Source organism: Scomber scombrus, chromosome 5 (assembly GCF_963691925.1).
Source record: "Scomber scombrus chromosome 5, fScoSco1.1, whole genome shotgun sequence".
NCBI classification, from domain to species: domain Eukaryota; kingdom Metazoa; phylum Chordata; class Actinopteri; order Scombriformes; family Scombridae; genus Scomber; species Scomber scombrus.
In genome coordinates, this window is record NC_084974.1 from 975,521 (window position 1) to 995,909 (window position 20,389).

At 39.7% G+C, this 20,389-nt stretch overlaps 1 protein-coding gene across 1 annotated transcript; it reads right to left on the bottom strand.

Moving 5' to 3' along the window:
- Nucleotides 1-180: 180 nt before the first annotated feature.
- On the bottom strand, nucleotides 181-19,828 carry efhd1 (EF-hand domain family, member D1). Its single transcript, XM_062418470.1, has 4 exons — nucleotides 19,521-19,828; nucleotides 5,684-5,831; nucleotides 1,066-1,200; nucleotides 181-315 (listed from the first exon to the last, which is right to left on the bottom strand). Exons 1-4 carry the CDS (start codon nucleotides 19,826-19,828, stop codon nucleotides 181-183), a joined length of 726 nt encoding a protein of 241 aa, XP_062274454.1.
- Between the last annotated feature and the right edge of the window lie 561 nt (nucleotides 19,829-20,389).

Below are 20,389 nucleotides of genomic sequence, written 5' to 3' on the forward strand. Positions count from 1 at the left end.
TTTGAGGTATTTTCAAGTATATAAGTGAGTATTTACTTTAATGCATGTTTCTATCTTTGTTATAAAGTGACAAATTCTGAGCTGATGACATAAGTTCAAGTATGAGTAGTGTGAATATATTTCTGCAATTAGTAACACTGAATGCGCACTTCAGGATTGTTATGTACTTCCTTTGCAGGGTCAGGAGCAGAAAGTCGACTGCAGCTGCTTGAAAGCAGCTTGCCTCTGTTTTTTCTCCTCTTCCTGTCTTTTGCGTTCTTCTTTTTCCTCTCGGATCTCTGCCTCAAACTTGCTGCCCAGAGACAGAGCCTGCATCTGGTGGCACACAAAAACAGTTGTCCCTCCCATAAACACAGACTTTCCTTAAATCCCAAACAGACCTGCATGGCTGCTTATATCTAGGACCAAGTCTCACTTTCATCAGATTAAACTGATTAAATATATTTCACATTACTTATGTAAACACCTCCATGACTTCAGAGAGCAGCTCATCTGCTTTATCAGATCTATGCGTTAGATCAACCTTTTATTCTGTGGAGAGTTTGGACTCATTGTTCATAAAAAAGGAAAGTCAAAATATTTTGAATATTCTTAATAATTGTACATGAAGTGTTATTAAGTTAAAGAGAAATAACAAAGTTATGCTTGGAATGGGCAGATTGGATTACATGTGTATGTTTCAACAGTTCCTGACAGACCTCACAGTATAAACTTTACAGTCACTATTTGTACATTACTACATAGATAATAGAGCATCACAGTGTTGCACTCTGTCTGTCTTATGACTCTATTGTTTGTTATTCTGATGGCAGTAACACTAGACGGTAACCAAAGTAACCAGGCTAACTTGGCTAGTGCAGCTAGCATACATCCATTAGCATGCTACAATTAAGTGGTGCGCTGCTAAAACGTTCCGGGTGGAACATTTTTCTACATGTTCCAGTCAATGGATTATTAATCTATTTTGACAGTAGTAACTGTTTGGGTCACAGAGCATATCAAATCAAGGAAAATCATGTACAAGTACATTTACTGTTACACCCCTCCTACAAAGTGTCATCATACCTTAGCTTCAAAGAAGTCTTTGGCCCCCATCACTCCCTCAGTGGAGACATTGATCTCAGACAGCCTGGCCAACGCCATCAAACCACTCTCCTCCTGCAGCTCGCCAGCTGCTGCCCTGCGGAAGATCAGCAGGAACTGCAGGAAGATTAGCAGATATTCAGTCAGAATCACCCCTGCATCAAGGAGTGGTTGCAGATGTTTCCTCATTGCTTCATAATCGTTTGGGAGAATTGGTCTGGATTTTTGTTTGAAGGGTTTTTCGTTTTTTAGGTTTATACAATGTTTTACTTTAGTTGCATGCCCGAAATACAGATCATGGTGGGCAAAAACATCATACAACAACATAACTGTTTAGACTCTGGGTCACCCTCTCCTTCCACTCTTTTGGGAGAGGGGAATCACCAAAGTCAAATGTCAGATCTGACTTGGTGGGTTCACTGACTGATTGAGGAGTGAGTGTGCAACAGCTCACAGTGTCTGCACGGTTGTCTGAAGCAGGTAAGTTTTCGTAGATTTCTTCGGGAGCATGAAGCTCAGCAATGACGCAGCTTGAAGGGAGTGTTATGTCATGCTCAGTTTCATTTTGAACCTACGCAGGTAGTTTGTGAGGTCACTGTTGGAGCAAGGTGACGAGACAGCACTCTACAAAGATTCCACCAGGCAAGGTAGATATTGTAGGCTGTTCAACGATTGCACAGTCGCTGGTGGTGTTAGCTTTGACATGACCTTCAAGAAGAACTCTCCCCTGTCATTAGGAGTCATTAGGCCCATTCTTCCTGTAGAGCTCACTTCATTCCTTATCTTAAGTGCACGAAGGATTTGTCTATAGCCATAGACATAGGACAAGTAGCTTGGGTTTCTCCCATGACAGTGTTCATCATATAATACATCAAGTGCATTGGTTCCAACCAGTACAGGTAAGTCATAGTTAGTGCGTAGGTCTGGGACTACTAACGGTAAAGTGGAAACTTCAGGCTCAGTGTCAACAAAGTCCTTTGAAAACTTAAGGCTGAGGGGAACATAGCCTAAGTATGGTACATTATGGCTGTTAGCACCTTCAACATCTAGGCCATCAATGGGTTGAATGGGGTGCTCTGACATATTGCTGTTGTAAAAAGAAGCAGATATTGTGGTCACTTGAGACCCGATGTCAAGAAGACAATTGCAGTCAACTCCAGACACAGTGACATTAGCTGTACATTTCCGTCCTACAAGGCCTTTAGGTAGTTTGGTTTGGTGTCCTACCTTGTGAGTGTGACTGGATGCTTCAGTCTGTGATGTTGTTTTGGGTCGTTCATTCTTAGTTTCAGTTCCTGGAAGTCCCTCTACAGGAACTGCGTTCAGTTTAAATCATGTTTATTTTGTTCTTCCCAAACTTGTTGTTTTTGCTTGAACTCTTTCCGCTTAGCTTCCACTGGCTCAGGATTTGGTTCACTACTGCAGGAGGGCACTATCTGGCCGTCCTCACCGCACTTGAAACAGTACCATGGCCGAGGTTTCTTTGGGAGTTTTGACGCAACCTGGTATGAAAGTTGAGTCAAAGGAAGGAGTCTTGGTTCGGAACTTCTTACCTACAGTAGCTTAGCGGGAGTCTGACTTGAACTAGTACTCAAGGATGCTTTCAGAGAAGCTACTTGGGCTTGTAGCTTTGCAAGCTGTTTTTCTAAATTTTGTGTATTAATGGAGGATGTCCTACTGGCAGAAGTTATCGAGTTTACTTCATCAATATTATACTCCCCTATTTGACTGGGCTTTGGTTTTGGGAAACCCCAAGTGTTGTTTCATGCGGCTGGACTTAGCAGCCTGACAGTCCTCCTCAGTACGGAGCAACAGAAGTAGCTCGGAAATCGAGGGGGGGGCTGCTTTTCTTTTGCTCCAGCTGGAGACTTGTAATCAAGCTGTTATTCTAGCAACCTCTACAAAATTGCTTAAGCAGCTGGCGGTCTGAATCACTGGCAGCAATGCCACCTCTCTGGATGACTTTGCTCAGGGCTGTTTGTAAGCGTTGCAAATAGCTAGAAGGCTTTTCGCCTGAGTTCTGGTTAGTGTTTAAGAATGTTGAAAAAAGTTCGTCCCCGTCCTCAACAGTGCCATAAGCTGAGTCGAGTAGGCTAAGATAGTCATGGGGAGTAGAGTTGGGCCCAAGGTGCTTTACCATGTTGACAGCGGCCGGAAGAAGGCTCTCAACTATCTTTCTGACAGTATGTTTGTCAGGCATGGTGTAGTCTGTGAGATGGAACTCAGCATTGCTGCGCCATGTATCATAATCAAACTCGAAATGTGGACAAGGAACTTTCCCTGAGAAAGGTCTGAGCTTGACATGCTGATGATACTGGGAAGCCATTTCAATGTTCTTAATCACATGCTCATCCACTACTTTTTGGACTTTAGGAGTGGTGAGATTTTCAGAAGGTAAGTAAATTGTTTGTTTTCTATGCGCCTACAGTGAGTGGAGGTGAGTCATGTCCATTTAAGTGGGTCAACTCAGGGCCTATATGGATAGGAACTTGGCTTTCACTAGCTGGTGGCTCAGCTGAGTCTGTTTTGTGAGTGGGCTGACGTTCTTGGCTAACAGTTGGTGGCACGTCTGGTTCAGTTGTTAGACTTTTTGTAGAGCTCTGAATTCTAGCTAGCTCATCTAGCAGAACCTTCTCAAAATCTGTCCCACTTAGTTTAGCAATACCCTTCAGGTCAGTTAAGTATGCATCAGTTAACTTGGAACTTTTGTCAGCAGCAAACAGGTCGGAGAGAAGCTGGATGTGGTAGATAACATCTGGGTCGCTACTGGTTTGTTTACAGGGCAAGCTATCTCGAAGAAACTGAATGGGCTCACCGGATTTGAACTCCACAATGGCTGTGTTTTTAAACTGGGGTTCAACACTGGTTACTTTAATTATTCTTTCAATGGAACCAAATTGCCCTAAGTACCTCAATAACCTCATTGTCTACCTCATTATACCAGTTAAACCTCCTACTAAGACAGAGTTGGGTACTTCAACGTTTTCAGTCAATTACATCCATGTTTTACCTCAATACCATGAAATAATTACAGGAAAGTTATATCAGTATACCAATGTTCACAGATGAAGTGCAATAAAATGATGAGCAGTTGTCTTGAATAATTCAGGGAGTGAATTAATATATGGTTGAACAGTGACAATTTATTGCCTCAAACCGTATACACAATAATACAAAATACTGTAATTCTTTTGAATAGAATGGAAAATAACAAATCAAATAAATAAATCAAATAAGAAAATCAACAGAAATAGTCCATTATGGAATTGGAAAACCTCCAATGAAATGTCCTTTAGTTTACTGATTGTTCCTTTAATCCACAGGTACTCCTTGTGATTAAAGAGCTCAAGAGTTCAGTTCAAAGTTGTTTGTGTTGCATCTGTTCCAAGTGTTCTACCATAACTACTTCTACCTGGGTAGGATAATTAGTGTTTGTGTCTTATCTGTAACCCGCTGTAACTGGGTATCACTTTAAATCAGATGTCCTCTGTGGGCAGTTCCTATGGTTGGCCAGCACTTCTGCTGTGTTGGGAGAGCTGCTGCGGTGAAAAGGAAGAGATCACGTAGCCCCCTCAACATAACAGACACACCAGTGTATAAGCGCCCCCTTGAGGGAACAACATGTAATTACACCTCTAAATCAAATATTTGGGTTTTGTAGCCCTAAAATCCATGTGTGTTACACATATTTTAAAATATTTTCTGAAATGTTATAGACAAACTATTTATTAATTTAATAAAACATATTAAATCAGTGATTTAATGAGAGGTTAATTGCAACAGCACAAAAAAATGTTTCCTCCATCTGCCTTTAGTGAGAGATCATTAGTATTGTGAATGTTTTTTCAAGACAGACTTTTTAAATTGTGAACATGTTCTTAAATTAAAAATGAAAATATTGACCTGTGGGCCCCAGTTCAGGTTACAGTCACTCCCCACCTCCAAGTCGTTTGAGATCATATGATTCCATGCAAATGTATTTAAGAATGGTCAATATGCAAGCTTACAAAATATCCAAATCAGATTTTGACTTGAGGCCATTTTACCAGACAATGCACTCATGATGCAGGAGCCATGCTGAAGCTTTTATCAGTTCAGTTTAAAATAAACTTTTGAGGCCCCTGAGAGCCTGGGGTCCAGAGGCAGTTGGTCCCTTTGCCTGGATGGTAAACCAGCTCTGGACAAGACTTCTTTTAAGCTTACAAACTGCTCCTGTCCAGTGTGTAGGTTGTAACAGGTGGCCAGGATCATCTTAAATTAGTATTTTAACATACATGGAAATACAGTATCATTTAAAGCATGGTGTGCACTTATAGTACAGGTTTTATAGCTATCTGCCGCTAGTAGTCATCACACAATCATTGCACAGCTGCACAAATTAACATTTGAACTTTACTTGTTACATAACAGTCTAAAAATGAGCCATTATTATCTTAAATATGAGTGTTCCACATACAGGGTTCAGTAGGGCTGCATATTTGGGTATATCATGTAGGTCTTTGTATTTACAGCTGATGATGAACCATGATATTAAGTGACCTCGATATATACATGTATAAAATCACTCCCACTGTCACAAACAGTAATATGACACACCCACCTCTCTGAAGCTCAGTTTGCCATCAAAGTCTTCATCCACCTCCTTGATCATGTTCTTGAGGCCCAGGTGGGTCTGCGGAGCTCCCAGCTTCTCCATCATCAGCTTCAGCTCCATCAGGTCAATGAAGCCGTCTTTACCAGTGTCATACCTACAAAGCACAAAACCCACTCAGCGTTAGGTCCAACCAAGATTCCACTCCGGTATCCTACTAAATAAAAAGACACACTGACCTGAAACCCACAGCAATACAGGACCCAACCCAAACCCATTACAAATACAGTATATTTATATATGTACTCAGGTCATAGGTCGAGTGTTGGTTACTAAAAAACAAGCCAAGTCTAGAAAACCTCTAGGGCAAGTACCAAAATGATTGGGCCAAGAATTTGATGCCAACTCTTGGTGCTTGACAGTTATATTGAGCACAATTATTTGATGATGTGATGGGGTTTTTTTCCAATTCACTTTTTCTTCTGTCTACAAATTCTGCATCTTAGGTATTGCTCTTAATGCCACAAAACCTGAACACCCATCTCACATCTGCATGTTGAGCTAATGAAGTTTCTACAAGACTAGCAACCATCTCCTCTTCTGCCATGAATGTCATGCTGGATCATTGCATCCAATCACAGCTCCAGAATGTAGAAGGATTTTTCTCCTCACAAAGCTCTCACCTCTGTTTCGGCTGCACGTGACTTTGAGAGATTCAAGCAAGCCAGTCAGACAGCTGTTATCACCAACTGGATGAGCCAATGGCAAAGCCTGCAGAGGCTTATGTCTGATAGGAAGAGTATTTATAGAAGCTTTCAGCAGCTGTGTGTGTGTGTGTGTGTGTGTCTGTGTGTGTGAATACATACTGAAGTTCCAAGCCTGCTAACCCCAGAGTGAGATAATCTGTTCAGGCCAGAAACCGAGCCATTGTTTCATTTTACTTCCTCAAAAAGGCCATGAGGGCCCTTCTCCCTCTCTGCTCTGTTTAAAAGGAGCTTTCATTTAGCTGTTAATTGGGAAACAATCAGCCTGACATGATATCATCCAATCCAAGATTAAAAGTCTCTGCTAAACCTTAAACCTCGCCCCAAAATAACAACATGTAGAGTAAAAGGAAGACACTCCTAGCACCCTAACATTATTTGTAGTATTTTAGCCATATTGACAATTATGATGTTTTATCCTCAATAAGGATGCTTTTGTTTGACCTAGTAGAAAGACCTGAAAATGCTGATCCCAGGAACTGAGAATCCAAACCGGATCAGTACTATTGACACTACTAAGCAGATCAGATGTCGGCTAAATTTGACCATTACACATTAAAAACGGTTCCCTGCTCTTTTATGAGTAACATTATTGCCTTTATTAAGCTTCTTTCTGCATGTAATTCATTATAAATTAATTTTAATGTGAAAAGAGTGGGAAGCCTTTACTGTGAAAGAGGTGTTTGTGCCATTCAAGGTAACACTGCCAAAGATTTTTCATCATGAGGTTGGTTTTTTTAATGACATGATTAACTTGTGATAAATGAGAACTCAGTGACTCAGAAAATAATGATTCATCATATTAATGAGTCAACTTTTAACAACATGGTGGAGCTACATTGTTTAGCAGGACAGGTTTGGTTTTGGAGACGTGGGATGGATTGCACACAAACGCACAATGGAAAGTGTTTTGGTGGACAGATACAGAAACATGTAATTATGCTGAGAGAAGCCTTTTCCTTTACCTGCCCCAGGGACAGAGAGGACAGTGAGTGCAGCTTTGTTTATCACTGCAGCTCGGTCTGTCTGTCAGGCCTGTGTTCATACACAACAGCAGCAACTTACAGCAGGAACGCTGTGTGTTACATAGAGCTGCAAATAATCATTATCTGTATTATCCATTAATTGTTTTCATAGTTAATCAACTAGTTGTTTGGTCTTTAAAACATCAGAAAAGGATGAAAATGTCAATGACTGTTTCCCAAGGTCAAGGTGACATCTTCAAATGTCCCAACCAACAGTCCACAATCCAAAACACATTCTGTTTACTGTCACAGAGGACTAAAAAAAACTGGGAAATATTAACATTAGAAAATCTGGAATCAGATCTGAATTCTTGTTTTCTTTTTTTTTTTTCACTCTTCAAAACAAGTAATCAATTATCAAAATAGTTAGATTCATTTAACAGTTGACAACTAATCGATTATGGTTCATTCCAGTTGTACTTTGAGTTGCAAGTAGGAAAATTTCAGCTGGAACTCCCCCTGAAGTGGGATCACCGACCTCAAAATCCAAGATGATTGCCCTGTGTGTCAACAGTGTGGGAACTTTACAGGAACGTCCTCTCACTCGGTCCTTTCAGCCGTAGTGTCTCCACTGCAGAGTAGGACCTTGATATGACCCACGGGTTTCTGGAGGTGACCTAATCATTATGTAACAGTTTTGATCTTCACGTAATCTCCATCCTCTACTACTGGGTTTTAAAAATGGTGCTTATTTTGGCGCTTTCTGTTGACGCCACATACCACTTTGAGTATACCCAATCAGCACCGAGTCAACCTCAAACCCCACCCAGGAATTTTTCGGGGCCGCATCGAGTACATACCCTGAGGCAGAGGCTCGTTTTGCCCCATAAAAGAGATTGTCCTTCAGACAGACCAGTACCTCAACGGCTGGAGATGGAGAAGGGGCAAATGCACCACCTCCTGCTCCAAAACAAATTCATCTTGCAGGTCTGCTTGGAAAAGAACAGACCTCCACTGCAGAGAATATATATGACTACATGTGCTGCTAGCACTCCCTCCGAGAGTATTCAGTGTGGCTGGCAATACTGTCACTCCACTGAGATCCTCCAACTCCAATAAACCAGACAAAGTGGACATGTTGGTTTTCCTGGCAAGAAACATGAAGACTGAATAATAAACCAGCACAATTGATATGCTAATTAGCTGTAGCAGCACAGTGAGTAGTAATAGCAATAGAGTAGTAATAACAATTGTTATTACTAACTCATAATATATATATATATATATATATATATATATATATATATATATATATATATATGTTCCCTTTTTTATGTTGCACTTTCAAAATGTCAAATCAGGCTTTAACCTAATTTTATAACCTATTATAATTGCTGCAATTTTGTCTAAAGTATATCATTCCTGTTTGAAGCAATATAATGATTTATTTGAGAATGTTTTAGTACTTGTCCAATGGTCATTTACGAGCTGCATGCATTCTTGACCTTTTGTTCAGTGTTTAAAGTAATTATCAGCTTTGTTCACACTTCATCTCTTGATGTTTGTGTGAGGATTTTGGACCCAAGAAGCAGGATTCAGACACCTGATTTGCAACAGATCAAAGGCAGTTTAATTGTGAAGTTGTAAAGATGGATGTTTGGCAGACAGACACACACAGAGAAACACAGGGGATAGGTAAACAGGGTCAACTGTAAAAAAAAAAAAAAAAAAAAAAAAAAATCCCCTCTTTTTTGGCAGGGGTTTGGGGGGGCTTGGTAAACTGTGCAACTGAGTTTACACTGAGTAAACAACTTCCAATGTGATCAGAGGAAATACTGTCTGCATATTTACTGCATAAACAGCAATGCATGGCATGGACTGCAGAAAAACAAAGAAACATTACATCACTCTTACTCACACTAACACACACACACAGCAATGTTCATTTAATTAGTGTGTATTTGACAACTGCTGTGTGTATTGGTACGTGACAGCTGCTCCAACAACTGATCATCTGCCCGACATGGCCATGATTCCTGAGCACCTGATGGACACACAGGAAATGAAAAGACGACTGGCTGAGTGTAGAATACAATAGTTGTATTAAACTAACTGTGATTGAAATGACTGCAGCTAATTATAAGGCACTGATTACAGCCAGAGGGAGGGCCTCTTCTCTTGGCACAGCATTCCTGTACTGGGAACACAAAGGCGTGGACTTGTTTGGCTCTTCTTTCTGGGAGCATCGGAATGCCAGAGGCACACAAAGCAGGGTGTTCCCCTGCTGCCATCCTGCCAATGAGCAGAGTGGGCATCAGTGCCATGGACACAGGAATGTCTTTTATCAGAGACAGTCCCTCATCTACAATGCTTTTTCTTGTTTATCCTTCAAGGTTTTCTATGACTTAACACAGTACAAACTAAATAAAGTTAGTTGAAGTTCTTGTTACATTTGCCTGTATTTATACAAAACATTTCAACGCTTCTATTAAACATTTTCTAATATTTTAGCATGCTAACAAAACAGTAGGAAAACAAAGCTACCATAGCATCAGAATATTAGCAAAAAACACATTTTCATGTAACTGTTAGCAAGGTCGTGTAAAATACTGCACACAGATTAGCTTGCTAGCTAGCTACTTCCTGTTTCACCTCACCTATTTCTCTGAGAAACTTCGTCCTGTAGTAGGCTAATGTATTTGTCTGGCTAAAGAAAGTATTCCCTTATTGAAATGAGCTTAAAATGTGTTCATTGTCCCTATTTAAAAAGGAGCATTGTCAAAATGAACAACCATTAGCATACCTTTAGTAAGCTTTTTCTAACTAGCTACCATTAGCCTTACACTGGACAGCTAATGACAGCTGTGTGACTGCAAAGTTGGTTGTGTGAAAAATACTGTGCATTGATTCAAAGTTGGAAACCCACACTACTGGAAGCAGTTTGAGGTTACGTACAGACAGCTACAAGGTTTAACATTTTTTATATCTTACAAAACTGTTTTTACTCTAAATCCAAACTGTGTTTCATATGAGTGAAAAGTGTAAGAGAGAACTGATGTCACGTTGCCTACCACAGTCTGGACTGAGCCTCATTGTTCTGCAGCTTCCTTGTTAATTATAGATGCCTGAGCTTTTGGAATGAGGGGACTCACTTTCTCTGCTAGTATTCTTCTCCATCTCCTCCATTATGACCCTCCCATTTCAACTCAGCTCTGTGTGCTCTCTGTCGCAGCCCAAAAAGATTTAGGACGCAAAAGTAGCACATTGTAGATTAAAATGACGGGGTTGAAAACAGAGGAGGCTGAGGCAACAGGGAGATGATCAAATTACAAAATAGAGCCATTGGTTGAAATAAACCATTATGAAATCTCAGCATCATCTAGGGCTGTGCGATAAAACGATAGCGATATATATCGCGATAGAAACGTAATCAATATCAATTAAAAATACGTTCAGTAGAAAGTAGAACTTCATTGGAAGAAAGGCGACACAAGGTTGGTTGCATGAACAAACTCACTCGCTCACTGGTAACCTAGCAACGTACGGTTGGACAGGTTAAGAGCAAATCAAAAGTGTGGTGGGTCTTAAACACTGGTGTGTCCTATTCACCAGTAAAATACAGAGAGAGGTTGGATCTGGATATGATCATAGGTATGTAAAGGGCTGTCCACAATAAGAACAATAAGTATGATTGTATGTTGATCAGAAGTATTTCAGACACTAGTTGCTATGGTGTTTTAGTATTTACAGACCAAACTGATGTTGAAGCACGATGTGCAAAACGCAGTAGTCTATTTACACACAGTGTCAGCTCTCATGAAGCATACATCTACACACTCTATTAAATATGTAAAGTTACTGTGTTCTTTTAAAAGGTTTAATTAAAACTCAGCCTAACCTGAACACAGTCTGAGTTAATATACTGGTCCAGTTTGGGAATATAAACATATGTGATTATTAATGAATAACTACTGGTTCATTCAAATGAACCAGTCTTTAATAGAAAAGTGTTTTTTCCATTATGAGACCCCCCAAAATTAGACAGCGTCTTTTTATTTTTTTATTTATGTGAGTGTTTTTCATGGTTGTGTTGACATTTCTTTTCCCTGTCTGCCTTGATTGATAACTGATGGTGATTAAAATCAGAGGAAGGATAAGTTTACAATAAAAGTGTTAAAATTGAATATTTTTTCCCCTGGTCATTATTGTAAATAGGTCTTAAAAAAAATCAATAATTATCGATATCGACTGATATGAAACACTTTTAGCATGATACAGTTTTCAGCCATATCGCCCAGACCTAATATCATCTGCAAAATATGTTTTTCTCTCTTCTTCATAAAAGATACATTATTGAAATTCTGATTAAAATGCATCAACAGCCAAACCTGCAGGGCAACCAAGATGGCAGCATGTGTGAAGCAATGAGGAAAACAGAGGAGGACGGGCTCCTGCTGTCCTCCTTATGGACTGTACTTAGCGCTTTTCTAGCCTTCATGACCACTCAAAGCACTTTTACACTACATGTCACATTCATCCATTCACACACATTCATACACTGATGACCGGAGCTACCACACAGGGTACCAACCTGCTCATCAGCCTGCTTTCATGCTAATCTATTTTTGGCCAAAACATGTCAAATAACACTGCGACAGAGGACGTCTTCCATAACCAGTCAACAACCAGAATACATTATTGACATCAGTTTGGTCAAATGAAAATGTCCAAATTTCATCTTCAGTTCACAGTCAATGTATTGTACATGAATACTAGTGGTAAAGAGATGGATTCCTATTTCGTACAGTGCATATTAGAAAAGAAATGGTTGTGTGATTAGTGAATGAGTATGCAGGAGGTCTGACTGTTTACTTGTTGGAATTTCTTCATTAATGTTCATTTTCAAGCCGAGCTGTAAATTAGGTAATAAGCTTAAAGTTATTAGAATTAAGACATTTTAAATACTAAAAGCAACTAGAATAACACCAGTGTTAACATGTCAGATGTGTAGGCTATGTTTTAGTCTTACATATAGAGAGATAGAAAGAAGAATACTATACATTTGAAGTAGTTAGTTGGTAAAATGACACATTCCACATCAGCTTTTTCACCACACAGGGGTTTGTGCTTTTAATTGACATTAAAATGTCAGCCGCCCCGGTTACAAAATGACCAACATAAATCTATCAAAACTATATTTCACTTTAGGATACAGGGGCTAATCTGGAAATACTCCAAACTTGCTCTAAATGATTATATATATATAAAATCATGTCAATATCTATTACAGCCTGATGAACTGTTGAAAGCTGAAATATGCCTTTAAGCCAAAAGCTCTCTAAGGAGGAAAAGTGGGTCACCAGGCGGTGGTTGCCCCATGGGAATGTGGACTGTGTGAATGGGATCAGTGCAGCGAAAGGAGTGAGACTAACGAGATTTGAGAGAGAGGAAACTGAACCTCCTACATCACAAACAAGTTCTGAGGTTAGAAACCAAGCTGTTTTGAAATGCAGAGGGTGGGCTATGAACCCCCCACCCCCTCTGCCTACAGCTTGCTACAGCCACAGCTGATCCATACCATCAGCACTGTGGAGGTGCTCCAATTCTGGATGTGGGGGAAAGCAAAACAATAAGAGCAGTCAGCATCATCTGACTAAGCAGCAGCACAAAACTAATAGGACAAAGGTCAAAGGACAAGAAGCCTGCAGGCCTGAGATAGAGGAGATGCTCTGTCACCACACCAGCCAATCACATCTTTGTTACTAACCAACTACCATGTGATTCAAGATGAAGATGCTCTTGTGCAGACAGCAGACATTAGACATTACACACCACATTATCCTGGTGTCTCTTGGATTGACCCAGCTGGCATGTTGTGGTTTCTGAACCAGAATAACTGCTGATCCAGGTTTGTGAGTACATGTACATACACTGGATACAAGAGGCAACATTATTGGCAGATATCTTTAGAATTCTCTAAAGAATCTAATTTAATTTGTAATTCTCTACAAAAATCATGCATACTGTCACATGTTTGTCCACTGTGAGCAAGACAGAGTCAGTGAGTGAGATTAAAAACAACAAGTCTACAGATGTAGGCTCACATGTTGAGAGCAGTGTTACAGATCATTACTTCCTTTAAAAAGAACCAACACAGCCAGCTGTGCTACAGTTTAAGGGGCCATATTATGAAAACCTCACTTTTTCAATGCTAATGTTTATGTATGTATTCTGATGTAACTACTAACAGTCAGTTTGCTGTGGGCTGGCTTGCTCTGTATTCATGTGATTCAACAAGCCATTCAGATTTGACGCCTTCTTATGTCACATGGGGGGAAGCTAGGCTAAACTAAGCTGAGGTCAAAACATTTCTTCTAGAGGAATAAACACAGGCTTCTGTTCTAATCTGGAGCATTTTTTTTTTTTTTTTTTACTTTTGGGATTAAGTGGATTTTTCTTCAATCTCACTTCTCAACCTAGAACTAAAACTGGAGTTATACACTGCTCAGCTGCTGTCATCAACAATAAATATCTTAATGCCGGTTATAGTAGTATATAGATATATGGGTCAATGACGTATAAGGATTTTCAACAACTCAATTTTAAATAATAAAAACAAGCATATCTAATGCAGTAGTTCAAACATTCAGAATGTTGTGTACCTGAAAATTCATATTACAATTTGAAAGTGATTTTAGTGGGTTTTTCAAGATTAATTGGCACTGGCCTTAAAAAAAAGTCATTTGGTGCGACCATGATTCATCTTGAAATATCTTTTCTAAATAAAAGATCATCATTTACAAAGATTTTTAAAAAATGCAAATACTTTGTTTCCAAACACTTTATATTACTGAAAACTTGTAAAAAAAGATGTGAAGCGTGTTAAGTAAATTGATTTATTTCAAGATGAATCATGGTCGCACCACATGACTTTTTTTAAGGCCAGTGCCAATTAATCTTGAAAAACCCACTAAAATCACTTAATTTCAAATGTATAATATGGAGCTTCAGGTACACAACATTCTGAATGTTTGAACTACTGCATTAGATATGCTTGTTTTTATTATTCTACAATTGAGTTGTTGCAAATCCTTATACGTCATTGACCCATTTATGTGTATAAACAATAATCAATGTCATATTCATGGCTTCAGATGCTGTTATTTTAAATGTGGATGGAGCAGCTACAATGTTAGCATAGCTCTGATTGATTTGAACTCCATTAAAGAAATAAGCATTTAAAAGTTGTTTGCTTGTCGTCTTACAGACAGATCTGTCAATGGATGAATTCAGAGTTTTTACAAATTGACATCATGATGGAGTTATTTTGACATCCTTTTGAGCCACTTACTGCAATTAGATCACAGCAAAATGTACGTTTATTTACACTCAGACCTGCTGTTCTGAACAGAGCAGGATGAGAAGGCTGCTGTTTACTTGGTCCTTGTGGTATTTTGACCAAAGCATGTTGGATACATTTTATTAGGACACCAGGAAACTGTGTTAACTTGTAGAAAAAGGGTAGAATATGGTCCCTTTAAAGTTACTGTTTAAACTATTTGTTTGGCTTAGTTAGTAACTATAGAGTGGTTTGATATCCTGAGTGTTATCTTGACTTGAGGTTGACTCATCACATTATCTTCATCATTGGAGCTGCTAACTAACTAGTGGAGCAGCAAGATGCTGTTCTCACAAAATCCAAAATACCACGAATATGTGGTGTTACACACTACTGTGTTCACACACAATGCAAAGCTCATTTTATATACAGTGACACAATTACATACGTTAATGCAAAGCAGCAAGTAGATGTGAATGTGACCCAGGGCAGTGTGAACTGACACAAACACATTCTGCGCAAGTTGAACATGTAATGTAATGTAGAGTGCAGAGCAAGTCAATCCAGACCCAGCCCATACCTCGTGTGATGAATACATCATCATAAATCTTACATAACTTCAGTCCGTGATTGGTAACAGGTCTACCAAAGCATTTGGAGCCAACCAATAAGAGAGCACCAAAAATGCCACAAACGTGTATCTGAAAACCCAATGGACAGAATCTCACCAACATTGGTGTGCACGCTCTGGGAGCAACTATTAACCAACATCTGAAGTGCCATACTCATTGGTGCAAGTGGGTGTATCCAATCACATATTTGCTTATAACTCAGGATGTCTTTGAGGCAATCCTGGTTAAACTTACTGGATCCTGCATTACATAAACACCATGTTTCCTTCATATCCAATGAAGGAGGGACAATTGTTGGAACTTTGAGTGCATGATTACTGAAATGATGCAGGCTTTGTGAGGAAGAAACTAGTGTGAGTTTGGTCTCACTGTCTTTAAACAGAATTAAACTAGCTGAAGTGACTTTGGCATGCTTCTTTCTGATGAGCACTAAAAGGTTTAAATCCATGACTTGCTGCAGCTATATTATGGCTGTATTTTGGTCACATTCTTTAACACCTCCAATGAGACCAGCAGTCATTTTCCATTTCACATTTTCAGCAGTCAAGCATGCGTCATGTCTGCTGGTTTAGTTCATGACAGTGTATCTTCATGTTCTCTGATAAAATGACAGACAGGCCAAGTCCTTCTAAACATAGAAAAATCAGCCATGATGACTCATGTTGCTGTGACTCTGCTGTGTTGTGATGTCAGTGAGAGAATAATACAGCTCTTAAAATGAAGACATTCAAGCTGACATAGGACACCTTCATGAACTGATATGTATTTAGAAGTGAAGAAGAAGAAACTGCGAACCCTCACTTTTCTCTGCTGTTTGCATTTAAAGTGAACATTTCCAAATCAGCCTCCTTTTATTCTACCTGTCCGTTGTTGTATGTGATTAATGCTCATGTTCAGGACACAGAGCAGTGCAATGTGAGCTCACATGGCTCAGATGATGCCCAATGTGACTTCATGTACAACTGTTAGTTTAATTAGAGACAAACGTGAACGAACAAAAACGTCCATATAAACAGGGACAGAGAACATGAAGTTTACTACGTGTTCAATTTTTATAAAATAACATTAGTGCAGTGAAACAGTTAGCACTGGGAATTTAATATGTAAACTTGAATTATGAAAAAGGGTTCAATATAATGCAGCCTATACATCTTTTAAAAATATCAGGACGTATCACACAGCATCAACACCCATACTGATATATCTGTAGTAGGCCAATATGGGTTAATGGGATTATATCAGTTGAACAATATATCGATCAGGCTCTACTGTTCAGAACAGTATGAGACTTACTAGGATTCAGTATTCACTATTATTGCTTCCACTGGGTCCCTGGCTTCCTTTCCAGGTAGAGGGGCGGCTCTCCTCTCTCTGGCACCGCTGGACCAAAACATTCAGCTTCTGAAAAGCTCCCGGTGTGCAGAGGATGGAAGAGAAGCTGCATCACAGTCACAACGTAACGAGGCCGTGCCCAGTGGGATCAACATGGTAGTGTTCCACTGGGAGAGCTGTGGCAGTGGGACAGCTGTTAACTGTGCTATGTGTGATATCATTTACATGTAATATTTGGAAGTGTTGTTTCTCACTAAGTTACACTGACACTGAACTAAAAGAGTTGCATCAAGTCAAATCCAACCTGTGCTTCAGGTCACTGCAGACAATGTTTCCATGTTTGTATGTGTTTCCTGTCAAATGATTCATTGATCAGTTTTATTCGCTGCATGAACCAAAAGCAGTCTGAACCATCTGGATAGTTGACTTAAAAACAGATATTTGATTGATATTATAAAATAACATATAGGATTGTATTCATATTGTATACCACTAATGGCAACAATATTTTTCTTGTTTTCATTATCAAGTATTCTTATTACTTGTTACCATTACTTTGTTAGTCTTTTATTCAATTCAGAGCTTGAAGCTTCCAAAACACAAAGATATTAAAACAATAATTATATTAAACAGGAAGAAGCAGCAAATGATCCCATTTTAGAAGCTGGTGCCAGCAAATGTTCTGCACTTCATTAAGAAATGAACTGATTATAATAATTGCTGTAGCCATCATCTTGTCAGCTTGTTTCTGATATGGAGAAAAGAAAAAGAACATAAACCAAATACACACGGTCAAATGAAAATGTCATCAGTGAGGTTGGAGGAAACTCTGTGGTGCTACGACAAAATCAGGTCCATTTTTGTAAGTCTGATTATAGGTCAACTCATTTTGGGTAAGCAGAACTTTGATGATAAATTTAGACTAATGATACATTTTCAACAGTTGAAATGAAGCCAAGTCACTTCTTCATAGAAACAGCCTCACAGAGTCCTGATGTGTGATTCCAGCGGCACACAAAGATGTTATTGTGTATGATGGAGGGTCTGCCCCTGAGGAAACTGACCACAGACAATAGTTGCCCTATGCTGTGGTTGAAAAATACACCAACACACAATGTTCTACAATCAGTAAATGTCACCGACATCTGATAAAGTCAACAAACTGTATATAAATCACAGAGGTACAGTTATTATATTCATGAACTCAGATCCTGTTATTGATACTATTCATGGTCTGCATTTACTCTCTGTTATTACCTCTCTGTAGTAGTTTTGTGGTGGAGTCTGACTCTCCTGCATTGGGTTCATATTACCTGCCCACACATGAGGGACTCACAGAAAACAAGGCAGCATGAATGTACTTCAATGTAACTCCACTAAACTGTAACCTCATTGATTCATGTGATGCAGCCTCACTGTTTACTGATGGCTCTCTCACAGCTGTTAAAGCTCTATGATGTTCCTGCTGCTTCACAATACAAGCACTCAACCACATGAACCAAAGGGAGGCTTTTATTGTTGAGTAGCTACAGGATATACACTGAGGTTAGCATGTCTGTGACTTTGTGACGTGTCCTTCTCTAAACATTTTTATCATTGGATAATCATTCATTATTGCAAGGAAGTGATGGAGCAACCACTGGCACACAGCATGAGGTTACATCTCAGTTGCTCGTAGCAGTGTGGAAAAAAGTAAAGTATTGACTTCTTTATTAAAACAAGACCTGATGGATCCTTTCAGTCGATGTTTGGCTGCACTGTAAATAACAACATTTTTTGGCTGGACTGCCAAATTCTTATTCTTTATATCCTTATACTATATGTTGTTATTGTCACTGTATCATCACTATGTGTCTGTGTAATGCTGCTGCTACACTCATTTCCCAGCTTGGGATCAATAAAGTATATCTATCTATCTATCTATCTATCTATCTATCTAAAGATCTCACTACATGAGGATATAAACTGTGTCTGATGGCTGTTTCCTGCAGTAAATGTTCATCTCTATGTTCATTCTCCATGTGAAAAGGACACATTTAAGCTTTTTTACTGAATTATGATAATCATCTGTGTACCATTTTTGTTTCTATAAGTCTCACCTCACTATTATTCTAATTTGTCAGATTTCACTGTTTTTATCTGCATCTCCTGACAAGCCCCGTCATTTACATCTTACTGTCATAATATCCCTGCCATGAAATAACAGAAGCCATAATAATTCATATTTAAATGGCCCCATCATTATTAGATGAGCAACATCAGCAACATAAAAGATGGTGCAACCGTAAACTGTAAGCTAAACACAAATACAATGCATGAGAAATGAAAAATAAGAGGTGGACTGTAAATAATTACATTCATATATTGTTAATTTTAGTAATTAGATTATTAGAATTACATTTAGAGCCATGTCACTTCTGGGATTCCATCAGATTATTTTGGTCATTTGCGTGTCAGTGAAACCCCCAAAATCACTGGAGATGGTTAGCATGCCAACGCGTGACGAGTCAACCTAACATACAGCTCAGAGAGAGCTCTGATCACGACACAGGGTTACATGAAGCAAGTGTACAAACAAGATGGACCAAAATGCCAGTTAACAGCGAGGAGGCCTGCAGTGAGCACAGTGAGTCAGTTTTAATCAGTGAGCAGAGTGACAGCCAGAGCTTTCACCTGGAGGCTTCACGTCAGCAGCTCCGTTAATCTCATCATGAGCTTCCAGCCCGACATGCTCGTTCAGTCCGCCAGTAAACACGACGGAGCACATGAACAAACAATAGACACCTCAGCTGTTGTTGATCAGTCTGTGCTTACCGTTTGAACATCGCCTCCATGTCTTTAATCTGTTTGCGGGAGAACTCCTTGAACTCCGTGTAAGGGTTGAAGACGCGGGTTGCTCGAGGAGCAGCATTGCCCTCATTGATGTCCAGCCTGCGGGTCAGTACGGCGGACAGCTCGGAGGACGATTCGCCGCAGGCTGCTTCAGGCTCCTGCGGTTTGGGTCTGACCGGGCTGTGCACGGGCTCCTGCCTGGGCTCCTGCTTTGGCTCCTGCCTCGGCTCAGCCTCCTGCGTAGCAGCCATCCTGGACTGCAGCTTCCTAGCCAGCTCGTCAGATGCCATGCTGAGGATACGACGATGCTCACTGCGGCTGACAGAGAGAATGGAGCCTGGCAACCGCTTCAAGTACCACTGTGAAGCTGCCTGAAGCCCCGTGACAACACAGAACACTACTTCCGGTCGATTGTTTTTTCAGAATAAAGGGCTGGTGTGTGTGTGTGTGTGTGTGTGTGTGTGTGTGTGTGTGTGTGTGTGTGTGTGTGTGTGTGTGTGTGTGTGTGTGTGTGTGTGTGTGTGTGATTGATTGATTGATTGATTAATAAACACACACACGTGTTTATCAATCAATCAATCAATCAATCAAGCTTTATTTGTATAGCGCCAATTCACAACAAAAGTCATCTCAAGGCAATTTACACATAGAGCAAGTCTAAACCATACTCTTTAATTTAAAGGACCCAGTGGCGGCTGGTGACAAAAAAGTTTGGGGTGGGCGCAGTTTGATGCCGTTTCAAATAAGCCGTAGCACCACTTCATACCGCAGCAAAAAAATAAAAATAAGAAAGAAAAACTAATCTAAAAACAACACAACACTATAATGTTCCCTGGTTTGTCCCTGTATAG